The sequence below is a fragment of the Oreochromis aureus genome, linkage group 14, assembly GCF_013358895.1.
Source record: "Oreochromis aureus strain Israel breed Guangdong linkage group 14, ZZ_aureus, whole genome shotgun sequence".
NCBI lineage: Eukaryota > Metazoa > Chordata > Actinopteri > Cichliformes > Cichlidae > Oreochromis > Oreochromis aureus.
This window is the reverse complement of record NC_052955.1, coordinates 18,152,069-18,170,483: the sequence shown is the minus strand read 5'-3', so window position 1 is coordinate 18,170,483 and position 18,415 is coordinate 18,152,069. Positions and strand designations below refer to the sequence as shown.

The 18,415-nt window shown below is 37.5% G+C and overlaps 1 protein-coding gene across 5 annotated transcripts; it reads right to left on the bottom strand.

Annotated features, from left to right (window-relative positions):
- Positions 1–491: 491 nt before the first annotated feature.
- LOC120443486 (galaxin-like) lies at positions 492–13,286 on the bottom strand. 5 transcript variants are annotated; one of them, XM_039622280.1, is made up of 17 exons: positions 13,168–13,284; positions 13,023–13,043; positions 12,589–12,634; positions 11,941–12,095; positions 11,338–11,472; positions 10,228–10,425; positions 8,547–8,648; positions 8,206–8,382; positions 7,878–7,891; positions 7,715–7,737; positions 6,835–6,935; positions 4,048–4,139; positions 3,370–3,449; positions 2,558–2,717; positions 1,856–2,018; positions 1,677–1,730; positions 492–1,591 (listed from the first exon to the last, which is right to left on the bottom strand). In XM_039622280.1, the coding sequence occupies exons 1-17, from the start codon at positions 13,193–13,195 to the stop codon at positions 1,338–1,340; spliced, it is 1,803 nt and encodes a 600-aa protein (XP_039478214.1). In that variant the 5' UTR covers positions 13,196–13,284; the 3' UTR covers positions 492–1,337. The 5 variants fall into 5 exon arrangements, 4 of the variants coding, with proteins under 4 accessions (XP_039478214.1, XP_039478213.1, XP_039478215.1 ...); XM_039622279.1 differs by having other exon boundaries at positions 3,370–3,593; positions 13,168–13,283; XR_005615451.1 differs by lacking the exons at positions 492–1,591; positions 1,677–1,730; positions 1,856–2,018 and adding an exon at positions 2,806–2,923 and having other exon boundaries at positions 2,582–2,717; positions 3,370–3,593; positions 13,168–13,286.
- Positions 13,287–18,415: the final 5,129 nt, after the last annotated feature.

The window sequence follows — 18,415 nt, the reverse complement described above, 5'->3', positions numbered from 1 at the left end:
AGTAAGTGCTTATTGTTCTCTAGCTTTAGCTAGTAAAATAAACAATGTGATTTATAGTACATGTATACATTCAATAGTGTGGGTTTGACTTAAAAAAACAGTTTTAGCTTTTTCATGTATGCAACAATACAACATTAACTGGGCTCACCTTGCAGAATCACAAAAAAATACAGTGGTGTACAACATTGAGCAATTGAGGTTAGTGCAATACATTGATTCATTGTGAGAAGCATCTATCCATTGCCGCAAACAGGATTCAATTCTTGTCAAAAACCTGAAAAAGGACCCTAAGACCCTGAGCAGTGCTTAACCTCCTAGGACCTGGCGTCCACATATGTGGACATCACATTTTGGGATATCTAGACCAAAATAATAAATTCTGCTCTACAAGGCTCTGATATCCACTTACGAGGACATCATACTGCCACTGTTCTATTGAAATTTTAAACAAATGTCCTCATGTGTGGATCTCATTTTTCTCAGAAACAAAAAACAGGTAAAAAAACAAAATCTGGAAATTCATTGTTTTTACATTCATCAGGTCCCAACATGCCCAAATATCAAAGAGAAATTAAAAATGCATGCCATGGAAGAGTTCGGGTCTTAGGAGGTTAAGATGACTGTGCCAATTCCAGAAAACTCTAGTGAACTGGCTTTTTGAACATTTTGAGCTGTTTTTCCACTAACTTTGCTGGTAATTGTGGCTATAACTAAAGATGATCACGTTTATGTTCTTCGTTTTTTGTTGTGTGGGTCTGTAAGGTTGAATGTTGTACTGATATATAATGATGGGATGGTTCCCATAAATAGTAAGAAATTACACATTGCTCATTGCTTTTTAAAAAGTAACACAAGTAAAGACATAATTGTAACTAAAGTAATTTAAGTTTGACATTTCTTGGTGATTTTGAAATGGTTATTACTTTCCTTAATTACTTTAAATTTTAAATAGTTTTATAAATAAATAATTTTTATTCATCATATCTTTTTTTGCATTACTCTAACATGACCTTAGGTTAGACTACAGTCCCACATAGACAGAAATCTATTTCCAAATGAAGACTCTAGCTGCTTGGCTGGGTTCAACAAATTTACCTTAGCATCACTTGCATTTTTCATTACCAGCTTTGTTATAGTGTGATGTCTTTGAATGTGCATGTCAGTGTCATGCTAGCAGCAGTTTGTACTTGCATGTTCTTGTCCTTCCATGAACTAAAATGAAAGAAATGTCCATATGGCACTTTTAATGATTCTCTCTTCTTCTAATCTGTCCTTCAAGAAGCTAACCTTTGTAACACAAGTAAGGACACAGTTGTAACTAGAATGTGAGTACTGATCTAAGGTGAACACTTGGAAAAAATGAAATGCAGTGATTGAAGAACAGAATCATGATTGAAATCAGTGAAAATATTAACATTGTTAAAGATATAGATCTTCCCAGGAATCAGTTTAGGGGAGCTGCAGTGATCAACTATTTTCAGGGTGTACGGCAAAGACAAAGCTTTGACTTTGGCTTTCTTCCCATGGACTTTTAGCATGCTCTTGAAAACAATGCTACGCAGAGACACACTTTCCACAATCCCAATGCGCACTAAACAGAGATACAGAACATCGCATTACAAATACACATTAATTTTTGAATAGCATGTCTTCCAATATGTGTATATATTTCATACCTTTATTGCAAAGAGCAGTTTTGTTCAGATTATTCATAGAGAGATGTCTGTATTCTGAAAAAGAGAAGATTATAGACATATTATTGGTAAAATGCAGAATCTGAGCTGTGCCATCATGTTAAAATGACACAAAATGAAGTTCTACTTTGTGAGAGGACATCTAAACATATGCGACAGACCATTAATCATCTTTCTCTGATCCTGTCTTGATTCATTGATTAATGTAAGCCTCCCAGCGCAGCACGACCACAGGGTGGTGTTGTAATAGAGGTGACCACAGCATCCAAATCCTGTCTTGACAGAGTAAAGCACCTCTTTGTCGTCACCTGAGCAGCAAATCTCCTGGTTTTGAAAAGATATAATTTTTTATGGTTAATAAAAACATAATTGTTTGCAGTCACTGTCACTGAGGCATTGTGTTAATTCAGGCAGGCCACATTACATGTTAAGTCAATAATCTTGCTACATCCTCAGTTATCACCTCTTTGTCACAAAAACATTGTAACATTAGCAAAGAAAATTTGGCAAGCTTTTTATGGGTGCAACCTCCATATTCAACTCTGCTATTTAGATTTCCAGTTAACATTCATTACTAAACAATACTTTCAGTGGTGTAGTGGGAGGGAGCTGCTGCTTTCTTAAGTTTTTCCCCAGACCTATATCAATTTCTTTTCTTCAAACAATATGCCTTATGTTCCTTCAGAAAAAAAAATCTAGCATTAAAACCTGCCAATCAGTTATGCTAACCACTGTAGCCAAAAGTAACTTTAAATCATGTTTCGTGCCTACAACAGGCAGAAGCCTGTTAAAAGGGGGTGAAGCAATGGTAGGAAATATAACATGCTATACAACATGCTATAACACAATATCACTGACTCTACCTGTGGCTTTTGCAGAATGGATCCACAGCATTGTGCATCCCCTCCATGCTCATCTAATGATGTCAGATTGTACAGTGTTCCTGCACAGCACTTCATCTGTGGGTCTTTAATGTTGTAGGCTTTGACCCCACAGCAGTGGATGTTTCTCAGTCTGGGATGTCTGGATGGAAAACAGAGGTATCAATTAATATCAAATAAGGAGAGTGAGATGAAAAATGTAAGCTTATTGGAGCCTGAGTTATATGAACCATGATCTATATCGGTAGATTTCAGCCTGAAAGGTATTATCTTCATTTCTTCAGCACAGGGTTTACACAGTGAAAGATAAACATCATCGGCGCTGGAACTTCAGCTCTCCATCAGGATCTACACAGAAAGCATTCATAACCAGTGCCGTTGTCAACCACACTTTCACTGCTACTACAAGTGGAAACGGACTTATGAGAGCAGCCAAGATTCAACCAGCTCAACTGATACAAAACTAAATAAAAACTAAAAACTAAAACCCAGATATAAATAGCTGCTGAGTTGGGTGATAACTCATACATCACCACAGTTTCCAACCCATTTATCAATACAAAATATTGAATGGTACAATAAAAGAAACCCTAAATGTTTTCATTCTGGTGGCTGGTGGCAAGCAGATTTCAATAAATTTAACCTCAAATTGTGCCAAATACTGTCAGACACTCAGAAAGAAGAAATTCTTTTTTACTGGATTTAATCAGCCATGTGAAGCAGTTAAGCAGAACGTGCGCGCGCACACACACACACACACACACACACACACACACACACACACACAAAATCACCTGTGTCCATTGCAGCAAATCTCAACATCAGGCTGGTAAATTTCTGTCCCACAGCAGTGTTGTCCTGGGCTGCCGTGAAACTGAGAACAACATATGGTCCCTTTAGCCGGGTTGTAAGGAATACCCATCTCTGAACATTCCTCTCCATCTCTGTCCTTGTACAAGGTCTTATTACAACAGAGAACTCCACGCTGTGCCGAACCATACGGCGTCTCTCCACAGCACTTGAAAAGTCAAAGATAACACAGTAACACTGCAGCATTGTGACACAACCATTCTCTGTCATTTAAATATATTGCACATAGGTGAACACATAAGTGTATTAGTTTGGGAAAATAAAAAGATGAAAAATGAAAAATAAAAGGAGCGGGGTGGAGCTCCATGCTTTCTCATGGAAGCTTGCATTTCTAGAATGACTGGGACCCTAGTGTTAGCTCTCTACATTTTAAAGTTCTTTTAACTCAATTTAATACTGTAATGTATGTGCTAATATTTACGCAATCAAAATCTCACTAGTATGGCCTTAATACATTTTTCTCTCTCAGTGCTTTAGTCTTCTGGCTTCACTGGAAAGAGTGGGTTGATTTTGCCACAGACATTGTTGACTTGCACTGAAATGAAAAATTCATCTAGTTGGTCAGGGTTGAAAAAAAAAAAAAAGAACAATGAACACATTACTTGATCTATCCAAGGCTTCCATCCTGAGACACATCCATCACAACAGACTTGTGTACGGGGGTTGTACACAGTAGGTGTTGTCTTCCTTTGACCTAAATAGAGGGGTGTGATGGTCAGAAGGGTGGAAAGATGAGAAAGTGCAGTGAAAAACTTTTCAAAGTAAACATGTTGAGATGAATGATGTCCAGAAAAGATGACTCAGTTCATGACGCATGTTTACTAGTAGCTGCATTTTCAAATACAGTACCCTCTTTGATAGTCACAAGTAAGAGCCTGCTTATTTTCCCATCCTTTGCACTGTACTGATGATAAAATTGAGATTTCGGCTTAATCATGTCTGTGAAGCAATCAACAATCTAATCTTCCTTCCCTCTCCTCTGCCATGTGTTGCTTTCCAACCCTTAAAAATGATAAAATGCCAAATCAGGCTTTGCTTTTCCAGCTGTGAAAAACAAGAGAAGGATGTTTAATATCGTGCAAAACGTAAGCAAGAGGTGATGTAATCTCCTCAGAGGAAGGGAAAGACCGTAGTATGAGCTTACCAGATATTTTCCAGCTAATATAACCATATTATTTATATATTACTTTTCAGACTAGAAAAATGCCTAAAAGAATGCCACACTGTTAAAACTCTTGGAGTTTGGGCACTAAGCCCAATGGTGGAATGTCCAAACTGTTCCACTGAATAAAGAAACCCAGTAGAAAACTCAGTAATGCAAAATGTGAGAGAGAGGTGGAGGAATTACCAACCAAAAAAAAAAAGAACCCTGAAGCACGTGAAGCCAGATGGGCAAAAATCAGAGTGAAAGAGAAACAGCAGGAAAGTGGAGAGAGTGGAAAACATCTCACGAACAGAAACTAAGAGTTGGCTGGCTTTGTGGTTCAACAACATGTCATAAGGATAAAAAGTTACAGGGGTACTGCAAAATTCATGAACCCATTCAGATCTCCAGACAGTTTTTTAACAATAAACTGCTGTTTGCAGTTTATTGTTATGTCAGTAATCCTTTTGGTGCCTCTAATGATTATTTTCAAATCTCAATATAGTTTTTTTAAGGCCTTATCAAGGTCTCAATCATCCAGACCGTTAAGGAGCTTGGAAAAACAAAGTGACCTGACTTCTTTGTTTCACCTCGTATCTGAAAAGCTTTTTCAGTCCAAAACAAATGTTGGAGAGTCCCAAATATTTAAACCACAGTAGGAGTTGTCCTTTAATAGTCATTGACCCACTATTGATCACGTACCTCATCACATGGGCCAAGATGTGAAAAGTTGAGAAAATTCCCACCCAGATGAAGACTTTAGCATAAGTATTGGTCAGGAGAAAGCAAAAAAGGTATCCTGGGGACAAACCGAGCCAATTCCTCTATGCCTGGAGCACCGGGAAAAATGATCACTGGTGGTGTGCTGTGTGATTTTACTAATGTAAAATATGTGCCATGGTTCCAAAAGGTTTGGAAACACTGCTCTACCATTTTTTCTTTTTTTAAATTACAAAGCTTTAGTGACTTATAGGATGATGGAAGAAGACGTGGGCTTTGTGATAAGTTCTGGTTGTCATGTGGGCCAAAATCCCAGGAGACTTTTTTGGACACAGTTCAGCCCTACACTAATGCTGCACATAACGACAACATTGGCATTACAGACATGTTACCTTAAATCAGGTTGCTACTAAACATTTAGATGTCTGTATCCATAGAGAGTAAAAATAAAATAAGTTCAATACATGCAGGCTTGTTTACAACCTTTTTCAGACGTCATTGCATTGCTTCTCATCTCCATCTTTCCTGATGTTGATCTTAGTAAGACAGATAGTACTTCACTGTCTGCAAGTATGACGTGACATACTTCACCGTCGTTAAGTATGGAGACATAATTTTGTGAAGTAGTAAATCTTTTAGGTCGTATTTGTTTGTGTATTTCAGTCAGACTAAAGTCAGACAAAAACGGCTTTTGTCCTTTTGGTTCTTTATTCCCAATAAAGTATAGCAAACAAAAAACTTATTCACACACCTAAGATTAGAATTTTGACACAACTTGTTCTCCTCTTTTTGCGTAAAAGTAATTCCTAAAAAATGTTTCTCTGGCAAATTTCGGTAGGTAGGATACTTTCTTAACAGGCTTATAGCAGTCTTTTTCTTAAGATGACATCTTAAATGCATCCATTTCACTGAGATGTGATCTGCATTTTTAGCAGAATTTGTTAATTGTTAAAAACATCAAGCCATTCACCTATCATTAGTGCTCAAGACTTGGGTAACTTGTACCATGACATCCCTATTAATACTTTGACATAAATAGAGGATTTGGAGGAACTTCTGCCAGTTCTGCAAGTTAGACAGTGTCAAATGTTTGCTTATAACAGCATGACTCTGTAGAAAAAGAGAACTAAATTGACTTGAGAACAGTCAGAAAATACATAGTGCACTTCAAAATCAAAAATACAAAAAAGGAAGTACAGAGGTAAAAATGTTCCTTTCCCAACTTTTTAGAATTGCATTTGAGATTTTTGGCTTCCAAATTAGCAAAGATCCATCAAAAAATAAGTACAGTATCTCAGTTTCTCAATTTGCTATTCTGCCATAGTGTTATTTCAGATTTAAGATATTTAGTTTGAAAGTGTTTCTTTGAAAGACGTTTTTCTCTTTCACACAAGATAAAAAACTGATTTAACTGCTTTGCTGGAAGCCGCATTGGCACCACAGAGTGATGGTAAGTCCCATGAGATGGTAACTAACAGATAAGGCAGCCACATATCAAGACAAACAAACATGGAGACAGTGTTACCTGAGGCACAGAACCAGTGAGATTCTTGATTTCTCTCACAGCAGCGACGTTCCTTTGGATTGTAACATAACGACCCACAGAGATGTGTGTTTGGTTCAGTACTGTGGATGTACAAAGATGGGCAAAAATAAACACAAACAGTCCACATCACTTTGTTATTATTGTGGTGATCTATGGGTTTTTTTAGTCTTTACTTTTTAGTTTCCTTGTGTTACCTGGTTTAATCATTTGTATTGCTAGTTCTTAGTTACTTGTTTATTTAATTTTAGTTAGTTATTTAGTTCGTGGCCTCGTTGTCTTGGTCTCGTCTGTGTGTTTTCCCCAGCCCGTCATGCTCTCTCACTGTCCTCGCTCTCTTGCTGTCCCTCGCTCTCTGTCTCTGTGTTGTGTTTCCTGTTTTATTTTGGTAACCATGTCTCAAGCGCATTGTGTTAAGTGTTTCTTCCCTTGTCTCATTATGTCTCATTTGTTCCTCCTGTTGCCCATCCCCTTGTTATCCTGTGTATTTAAGTCCTCAGTCTCCCTCTGCTCTTTGCCGCAACGTCCCAGTTTGCTGCATTTCCCTGCGTCTTCCCTCATTTATCCCTAGTTTCGAGTTCCTAGTTTCCTAGTTTTAGTCCCCAGTTCTTGGTTTTTGAGTTTTGTATGCTTGTACTTTCAAGTATTTTGTTACAGTGAATAAAGCTGCCTCCTTTAGTTAATTCCTTTGTCTCTGGGTCCTGCCTCTGCTTTTCACATAGCACAACCATGAGACTTCAGATGTTGTCCCTGGAATCTGCTGGAGCCAGTCTTTCAGTTTTTGGATTACAGTTCGTAATGTTCCTACCACTGGGACGTTTGAATAAAGTTATATTAAAAGTAAAACCTTTAGTCAGCTTACCACTTGGGTTGGTGCTCAACTGTCTGACAAAAAAAAGAAAAGAAAAGGATGTATTAATGCACCCATATTGGCAAATAAGGACCAATATGTTTCTTTACTGATCAATGTATGAATGGATACAAAGAGAATAAGAACCCTACATTTATTGGAGTTCATTTCTTACCTGTTCTCTAACACCTGTGGACATAAAGGATAAAGATTTTTGATTGAAAATATAATTTAAAAAAAAATAAAACAAATAATAGGATGTGGTTTATGAAATGGTACCAGTGTAAATGTTGTGAAACTTTTCTTAACAGATGGAACAAAGACCTTTTTTTTTTTTTTTTTTTTTTTTTACAAAATTTTGAATTGCAATTAAATTAAATTAAATATAAAGTTAAGTATAAAACTTTTAACTACTAAAAGTAAAAACTGTTTTTCAATAGATTTTTAATATCTGTATGAATTTGTGTTTGGCAAGTTCTGACTTTCACATATAGCTGACTTACGGCAGGATGGATCCTTAGGCTGAATCTCAAGAACACCTTCCTTATTCAAAAAGCAACACTGAGTGTCAGTGTCATAATGGTTGTGACCACAGCACTGGTGATTACTGGAATTCCTCATTAGAATTGTCTTGTTATTACTTGGGCCACAACACAGCTCCTTTTCCACATCGTATGCCCCTGCGGAAAAGATCTTAAAAAGTGAAACCCATGCAGTGTACCTTAATCGTAGCTAAGTTCATGTTAGGCTACCACTGGGTTTACATGTTTTTCATGCAGTATAGCTTTTAAATACTGTTCTTATGTTTAAGTGAAATGCTTATTCTATAATTAGCTCAACTTACTTTTATCACAACATTTGTACTTCTGTGGAGATTTGTGAACAACATTTAAGTGACAGCATAGCTGCGTATGTTTGTTGAAGGTTCTATTTCCACATGGAAGAACTGCAGAGACAAAGACAAAGTCAACAAACAGGCATCAGCTACAGTCATTTACACAACCTTCCTTTAACTACTGTATGATTACTTTTGGACTTCATGAAGATAAGAGATGTGCGAAGGAAAATAGAAAATACAAAATTTGTTACTGTTTAGCATAAGCAACATTGTTGTTAGTTGTTGTCATATTGATAATCATCTATTACTTCTCTTGGCTCCTGGCCAAGGCGGAGGCATCATATTTCCCTCTCCCTCCCTTATCTTTCCTACTTGGCTTCTATGTTCTTATCGAGTGTCGTCTAAATCTACCTATTTGGAACAATGATAACAGAGTTCTGGCTGATTAGAGCTGGCTTGGACCTGGCTTATCGTGGAACAAAGAAAGTGGTTACAGCTGTTCAAAACCCAACAAGGCTGGCCGACACGACTGAAGATGGGCAAGCCGTGATTACTCAGACTGTCTTTATTGAACGCAATATTGATAAAATCTTGGCGAAGCTCACGGCTCTGCAACGGGAACTGAGAGACCCGATGACCAGTGACAGACATTTAGACCAACTGCGAAATTGGAATGCAGTTGTTCGTTCACACCCAAATAACCACCTCCTACATGTGGCTACCCAAGGCCAAGACTGGCCAGAACAACAATCCTCATTGATAACAGGACTGTGCTATTACTATCTGCTCCTGTCCTTCAAGGTTACCTGATGGCGCCGGATCGTCTAGCAGCAAACAATTTCCCTCAGGATAAATAAAGTGTTAGTCAGCTCCTTATAGGGAGCCATGTTTCTTTTCTTTTTTTTTCACCCTCTCTCTCACTTTTTTTTCGCTTCACGCAACACGTGATTGGTCAACATCAGTCCACTCTGAGAGAACCTTCTCCAAAACAGGACAGATAATTACTGACAGAAAAAAAAAATGGATCAGCTCCTCAAAGTCGAGGCACTTAGTATTTCTAAATGGTCTGGGTGTTCATTTTTTTCTTTTGCACATTTTAATCTAGATTTTATTGTGTTGTGGTTTGCTGTGTTTTGTGTTGTTTCACTTTAAATTTGTTTGAAAGGAAAAAGCTGAAAATTTAAATTGTTAAAAGCTGAAATGTAGATAGTTGGTTTTTGCATTTTATAATTTATTTTTTACATTTTATATGGAGTGAATAAATAAAAGCATATTCATATAAGGTATAACATATATAAATAAAACAAACGTTTTTTTCACATTAGTAATTCATTTTGTGCATAATTTTATATTGTTATTGATAATAAATTAATTAAAGCAACAAAACAACCTCAGCCAACTACCAGCATGCTCTCCTACAGACTCTCTGTCATAGGTAGCTGATATGACTGACAGGCTTAATGGCCTGTGGACTATTAAGTAAATCACATTGCTGTCGGTGTAGAGCAACTATGCCATAAGTGAGTGGCAATTCTGAACATAATAACACTGATGACACAACAATAAAATAACAAAAAACACAACAAATAACTTGTAAACCAGTCCGTTACAGTATGATAGACATAAACGGCAACAATTTTGGTTATTATTGTCCAGCACAGTGTGACATGCAGTTAAGTGAGCTTACCTGCTGGAGAGTCCTTCATACAGCAGTCTGAATCTTTAGGTTGCATCTCCAGAATTTCTTCCTTATTTGTACAACAGCACTGAGTCTTTGTGTCATACTGGTTGTGGCCACAGCACTGGTGGTGGCTGGAATTCCTCACCAAAATTATCCTCTTATCAGTTGGACCACAACACAACTGCTTATCCTTATCAAAAGCCTCTGTGGAAAAAAAAACATGGTGATTTTTTTAAATCATACGCAACCATATCTCAGTCTTTATTTTCCTAATAGTTCTACTGAAAACAATCATGCTTGTACTCAGACAGTGGCAACCAACACGGAGGAAAAGGAAACAGAGAAATGTGGGGACTGATACAATAAGAAGAGAAAGCTAAAACACAAAACTGAAAGTGATTACTGAAACAGTGCAGAGTAAACTACAAAAAAAAACAAAAAACATAAATGCTAAACAGTGGCTACAACTTGGATACAACTCAAAATGTTTAGAACAAACATTAAATTAAAAGAGAATCCAAAATGTAAACACTATAAAAACAATGAAAAAACAAACTCAATTCAATTCAATTCAATTTTATTTATATAGCGCCAAATCACAACAAGGCGCTTCATAGGTACAGAGAAAAAACCAACAATCATATGACCCCCTATGAGCAAGCACTTTGGCGACAGTGGGAAGGAAAAACTCCCTTTTAACAGGAAGAAACCTCCGGCAGAACCAGGCTCAGGGAGGGGCGGCCATCTGCTGCGACCGGTTGGGGTGAAAGAAGGAGTATTCAAGTATACACAAAAATAAAGCCCCCAAACCAAATAAGCTCTGATAACCACTGCCTCATAAATCTGACAGAAAGCTGTTATCAAGAAAAACAGCAGCTGCTTTTTTGAATCTAAAATAAAAGTGTTACACCTTACTGAAATAAGGAGCTCCGTCAAAAGCGTTGAAGACGAATAGAGTCTGACTAGCTAAGCCTCAGTGTTTAACACTCAAACAAATCAGATTGTTAAAGATTCACAAACACTTGAGATTTTGTGGTGTAAATTTAATAGTATGTTTTATTTGTATGCTGTATGTTTGGTGTGATGTTTCTCACTAGTCTGTCCAGCTCTGCTCACCTTTACCACAACATTCAGCCATTGGTCCAGGTTTTGCTGTGATAGTGGACTGACAGCACATTTCATTGACTGGGTTGTAGGCCTTCAGGTCACAACACTTGGACACCTTTTCACTCAGACCCTGGTCAACACTGGCTGTAAAAACAAGACACGGATACCAGAACCACAGTGTAACTGCTGAACATGTGATGTATGTTCATGTAAACAGTAATGTGTAAAGTGTTATTGCCTGTCTGTAATCTCTGTTAAAGCATTATTTATTTATTTTTTCTTAGCAGTAATATGCCATGTTTTTTTTAATAAAAGCTGGATGTGTTTAAAGTCAGTTTCCAGCTTATTTAGTAACGTAAATGCAGTATTAAAGGGACATCTTAGTGGAAAGCAGTGTGATTTAAGTGCACCACAAACTCCAGTTAAATAAACACCTTGTTCTCATCAGTTTGCTACAGGCTATGAAGACACAAGCAAGCTGGTAAACACTGGAGCTGTTGCTTTACCTATTTAGATTAATGTTAAATATATCATTTCAATTTCATTCCATTACATTCAGTTTCTTACACAGTTAATGTCACCATTACAAATTTTAGTTTACAAATGAATTACCTTTGAGGTCGTGCCCATGCTGTACTTTACAACAAGTGGCTGTTTCAGGATTGTAAGGCTCATTTCCACAACAAGAGAGACTTGCACCTGGGTAAAGTTTGTTTTCACAGCAAGTAGCCTCTTGGATGTCATACCATGTTCCATTACAGTCTTTTCTGAAAAGCAAAGATAACAAAACACAGGATATTATGTGTCACAGCCATTTCGACATAAATAACAGCACATACAGCCTTTGCTCTAGAACATATAATATTTCAAAGTGAGACTCTAGAAGATGCTTCCGACGTTCTCTACTTAAATTGGAAAGTTTGTGTGAGGTTGTTTATTTCATGCGCTAACTTCGTAATGTTTGCACTTTTGTGACAGACACGGGATCAATTCTGGTGCCATGATTTATGTTTAAAAGCAAAATGGGTTGTGCCCTCCCAGTTCCTTCTCTCAATTTTCGGTGTAGTCTGATTTTTAAATCATAATAGTGTCATCTTTAAAACACCACATCTTTAAAACACAGTCTACATAACCATTAAGTCTCCCCGTCTGTTCTTGTGTGAAACATGGCTTCTAATGCAGAGCTTAACCTGTAATGATGGGTCAGGTGATTGAACTACAAAACACAAATAGTACAGACAGTGAGTGAGGAGGACTCACCGATAACAGTTGTTTCTTGAGGCTGCGCTGGTTCCTCCTGCAGGGTCTGTCAACAAGCACAGTCACGTGAGTCTTATTTTAGTTAAGGCAAAAATAAGTTCATTTGTCAACATTTTTTCTACATAATGAGAGTTACACGTGGATTGCTGCGAGAATAAGCCTACAATCGTAAAAAGTGCTCCGTGGTCTGGGAAATGAGAATCAGTCTACCGCCACGAGTCACTCTACCAGCTGTTATTTTTCCACAGCACCGCTGTAAATTGCCGAATCGACTTACGTAACACGTTTTGGCGTCTAAGGAATAACAGACGTTTCTAAATGGTCTTTTTTGGTCAATAAAGAAATAAAGAAAAATATAATAATAAAATAAAAAAATAATGTCAAATACATATCATGCAGTGTTGTGTAAATAAATAAACTTTAACCCTACTTACCACAAGCAAAAATCACCCAAGCTGAAAAATTAGCACAAAGCATTATTATTCAATTAAAACACACACACACGCACGCACACACACACACACACACACCCTATAACCCATCAAACCCGATTTCAGCAAATGATGTCAAATAACCTACCAAGTCGTAGCGGCCAAAGCGCGAACATTTTGAACTCTGATCCGAAACTGACAAAGGGATGAGTTTAAATACTACGTTAGCCACACCTTCCTCGTCATAATATCTGCGGCATTTATAAACAAACCGCGAAGCTGGTGAACACAAGACGGACGTCCTCGAGTGAAAAGGCGTATGGACAACAAGATTCTCCGCAGCAACATGAGTTTATTTATTTTTAGAGGCTAGAGTAACTACATTGACCGATTTGTAACATACACCTGACTATAAATATTTCAGCACTGGCTCCATACCTGACATAGTAAGATGCCACTGAGTAAATAAAATAAAATAAAATAAAAAATAATAAAATTAAGCTCATCCTTGCCTTCCTTGTTTCCTTTAATGTTAGGTTCAGGTTTTATGGTCTTTTAAATTTAGGCTGAACAATTTTATGTTAGGATAGTTTGTCCTAAAATGTCATACTCAGGATGTTTTCTCCAGAGGAGAAACCCACAGTCCGACAGTCTAGATGGTTTAGATTACTCATGCAATAACTGGACTATAAACCAATCTCCTTCCTGTCTCCGTTATCGCAGCTGCTCAATTTAACTGCACGGGTTAGACTGTTATTATACAGCTGCTGTTGTCTTATGTAGTTTCTTCTGCTTCCCAACGTTTAAATAACTGCAACTTTCAATTTACTGAAAGTAGGATGGTGGCTGAAAATATAAACATCTTGTGCAGCTTGCAGTTGTTGCAAAACAGCATATAAGATTTTATTTCGGGAGAAATAAAATCTATTTCAGGCATTTATTTCCCATCAAAAACATCAAAAACTCCCAGTTTTCACACAATGTGATTGGTCACTTCTAATGTTGAACCTGGAGCAACATTAATTATGATGATGTGGGAACAACACCAACATGAGGATATCATCGTGCCCATCTTGCAGCCACGTGCACTTTACTAGCACAAACACGGGAAAACGACCATTCCTAAATGAATTACATTTAGAAGAATCCATTATAATACATTTCTTTCTTAGTAGTAATATACCTGTACCCCCCCCCCCCACACACACACACTTCCCTTTTTCCCCCCACACCCCCACTTCCCTTTTCCCTCACCCCCTCCCCTTTCCCCCAGCGCGTCCATGTGAGTGCGTGCGAGCGTGAACGGACTTTTGCTCGTGCATGTGAGTTCGGGGGTCATATGAGTTTACATGTGTTTAATAGCGTTTTATTTAATGAGACCATTATGTGTTTTAATCAAACTGTCTTTAAAGGATTGTATAGGTCTCAGAGCTCTGTTATTTAGACATAGATGATTTAATTTAACTAGTTTAGGGGTATTTTGCTTTTTCTTTAGCGCTTCGAACAGTCACAGGAGCAAATAGTTTTAAACAGAGCACCATAAACAACATGTATAGAAATGAACTTTTCTAAAAACCGTGTATTCCCACACAACATTTAATTTAACTAGTTTAGGAAGATTTCACTTTTCTAATAGTTTCATAGGCTAATAGTTTTCAAAGAGAGCACAACAAACAACATGTATTCTTTTAGAAATAAACTGCGATACTTCTAAAAAACACATATTCACACATAGCCACACTAGCACTGTATCAACCCCCAATGTTCCTTTAATGCAACTAACCATATAATTATCTACTAGTCACAAACACACATAGATGATTTAACTGTTTTAGGAGCATTTTACTTTTCTTTAGCGCTCTGAAAGACACAGATGCTAATAGTTTTTAAACAGAATACCACAAACAGCAGGTATTCCTTTAGAAATAAACAGGGATACTTCTAAAACTACATATTCTTAACTCTGCATCAGTTAGACAGGGGGGTAGACAGGGGGGGTTACAGTTAGACCCCCAACAGTCAGCAGAAGAAGTCATAAAAAGAGAGCCATCCTTATCAAGAGCATCCAGCACTCACACATCCCAACTATAGTTCCATAGTTTTCCATTACAAAACAGTTCCTTTATCTTATCTTATCATATCAGAGGTCAACTGAAACCGTGTCCAACTGAACCTCCAAAGGTTTTTCACCTTTTCTTACACCCCCACACCTTTATCTCTACAGGCAGACAATTACACCTCCTAGTGACCAACCGATCCTCCAAACAGTTTTCCACCTTTCTTCTTTACATCCTACCCTTTTTTATCTCTACATCTCAGAGGCCAACTGAAACCAAGGCCACCTATAGAAAAACACCCCATCAGACACACAGTATTTTCCTCAGCACTTCACAACTGCCATAAGGTATATCGTTTTAACTTTTAATTTTTCGGATCCCAGACACAGTGGTGTGAGGTAGTTAGCTGTTCATAAGAGTTTAATTTAATCAAACCTCATTTTACGGATCCAAGTGGCTCCTCATCACTAGCCAATTCACCATTTAATTTAAATATCAGAATTTTCGGAATGATGATCCAAGCGGGACACAGAGGCTGCTAGTTTTAACGCACCAGAATGCAAATATAAATAAAAGCCCGACTATCCTGAGAGCCTAGCCGCAGCGACACCTTTCTTTCAGACGGATGCCTGGATGTGCTTTGGAGCCGACTTTGCTACCCGCACAGAGCGTTTCTGACCTACGGGCGTTGCTTATACAATAGAGAAAAGCAACAATACAGCGTGTTTCTCTGCTCCAAGACAGAGGGCCTTTCACACAGTAAGCATGTCTGTTATACCCAACGCATAAATGTCTGTATGTCAGTGCTGATTATACAAACCCTGTTTAAAATGTGACACATGTGTTGTCCGAAAACAATTCCTCTAAATTTGCAAAGTTACTGATTTAAAAACATATTTTTTTCGAATTTTAGTTGCATGACAAACATACGATAGACTCTTGAGCACATTCATATAGCTACATTCACAATGGTATAAACGCGTGCTAAATAAAAGATGCCCAAGCACCAAAGCACTCTAATGCAAGCCTCTGAACTGTATGTCGATAAGTACATGATGTGTACCTCTACCTCTATAGCTGAAAACAGTTTGTATCCGCACTCTGAGGGCCTGCTGAATTGTTTTAATATGGCACTTTTGACGAACTGCAGATGATGAATTCCTCCTTATTGGACATAGTGTCCTTAAGCTATTGTTGCTCATACTTACTGAGTTCCCTAGCTACTTCTTTACTATGTCAGTAAACTTTTGAAAAGGAAGCTGTTGTAGATTTAAAGAAACATCTTAATTGTCCAATACTTTGTATTAATGATCTCCCCTCTCTCTCTCTCTCTCTGTGTGTGTGTGTGTGTGTGTGTGTGAGTGTGTGTGTGTGTGTGTGTGTGTGTGTGCGTGTGTGCGTGTGTGAGTGTGAGGTGTGTGTGCCCTCACAGAAGGAAGGTCACAACAGGAGCTTTTTCAAACGCATTTCCAATCAGTTTTTACAAGAAGTGTAGCTCATACATTGGTATAAATGTATTATTTGCGATATTTTATAAATATGAAACTCTAAAGATTTTGAGTTCATGCACATTGTGAAACAAGAATCTAAATATTTTGTGTCACAATGATTTCTATAAAAGCATGTTGTTTATGGGCATAATGTAACAAATCTTTTGCAGGCCCTATTAATGATCAATGGTAATTGAAGAGGAAGCTTGAACCCTGTCTCTCTAGCAGCTGCAACTTTGGTCTAGCAGGGAAGATTTCAACATTTCAATATGCATGAAGTTTGAAAAACTGATTAGATTAATGTCTGATGATCTTTTCTGTGCTTCTTCAAGTTTGTAACACCAAACATATTAAAGGATGATATAAGGTTCACAGGAAGAGTTGAATTAGACACACATTTACTATTTTTCTTTATACTCTTTCTTTCTTGACATGTTTAATATGATTACTATCAGAGGAGAAAATAAAACCCTGTGTAGTTTAAAAACCTTTTATTTAATCAAACTGTAATGTTGTTGAACTCTGACGGCCGTGTCTTTTAATCTTGTCAACAAATCCTTAATCACCTAAATGTGCCGTTTATCATCTTGTAAAATGTTCCCTCTGCTTCTGTTGCACATCTCCCCTGACACTCTCTGCTTCACCTGTCCTGTGCAGCTGGTCCAACTGCTGCCTCGTTAAACTTGTGTGTTTAAATCTCTTTACCTCTGTTGTGAACTTCACACAAAGTTTGTGGTAACAAAATCCAACTGACGAGGATCTTGTTTGAAAAACACCCACTCACAAGACAAAATAAAAACAGACTGCTCAAATCAAACGCAGAGCCCTCACAGCTGATAGTACAAAACACAGTAACAACATGCGTATTAGATTCCCCTTACTCCCAAAAGCATAAATATGAAAAAAATGGGATCACCAAGAATATCCTAAAAATGGCATTGAGAGGGGTGTTACAGTGAAAAAAACAAAAAGCAGCCATATTTTCATCTGAAAATGTTGAATTTTAGTAAAAACAATGCACTGTAGTTTGATACTGTCGTTACAGACAATGCGAATGTTTAAAGCCTTTGGACGCACATTTGAAATGCAGTCATTCTCCTTATCAGCTGGAAACGTTAAAGCCGTAAAATGACTTTTTCGAACGGCTAAAACCTATTGAACAAAAAGCATTGTTGAGCCTGTTCCAAAATTTGAATGTACATGTGTTGAAGGTGCGGGTCTTGTTGAATTATTAAACATACTTTCTTTAATTTTTCGAGCCACAAAAACCAAAACTTTTAATTTTCTTCCGCTTGAGTCTCGGCCTCTGGTAGCTCTACTCATCATTGCTGAGTCAGTTGTCTGTTTGTGCTACTTTTTTCAAGGAGCAGTGGATTATTGGTAAGGGTGACTTTATGTGTTTAGTTACTTACTTAAGTGGAAGTACTGTGGAAAGTTTTACCTTACATACATAGGGCTGACAGTACAGCTTCTGAGGTAACTGTTTACAAGATGTTATAATCTATCCAAAGGTTCTTTGCAATTTTACATTGATAAACATTATCCTTAACATATTTGGCCCACATAAAGTACTATGGCCATCACACTGTCATTTAGAATTGTTTAAATAACTTGTGTCTTAAGCAGGGCTCTAGACTAACTTTTTGCCATGGTTGCACTGGTGCGCCTAAATTTTATTTTTAGGCGCACCAGCACAAAAGTTAGGCGTACCCAAATTTTTTAACTGCATTGCTTAACACCGCGGTTTTACATGTTCACGTTTTTTTGATTTGTAAATATTGATTTGTAAATGATTAACTAACAACCTTTCAACACAAAGCTCTTTATTTGTAGCAAAGTTCTACAAGAA

Bases quoted from the DNA above. Each gene is read 5' to 3' on its own strand.
- LOC120443486 (XM_039622279.1), bottom strand. From the start codon at position 13,195: ATGTTCGCGCTTTGGCCGCTACGACTTG. The intron at 4,140-6,834 runs GTAACACTGTCT...CCCTCTATTTAG, and splicing joins TCACTGGTTCTGTGCCTCAG to GTCAAAGGAAGACAACACCT. The intron at 2,019-2,557 runs GTAGAGTCAGTG...TTTCAAAACCAG, and splicing joins CCATTCTGCAAAAGCCACAG to GAGATTTGCTGCTCAGGTGA.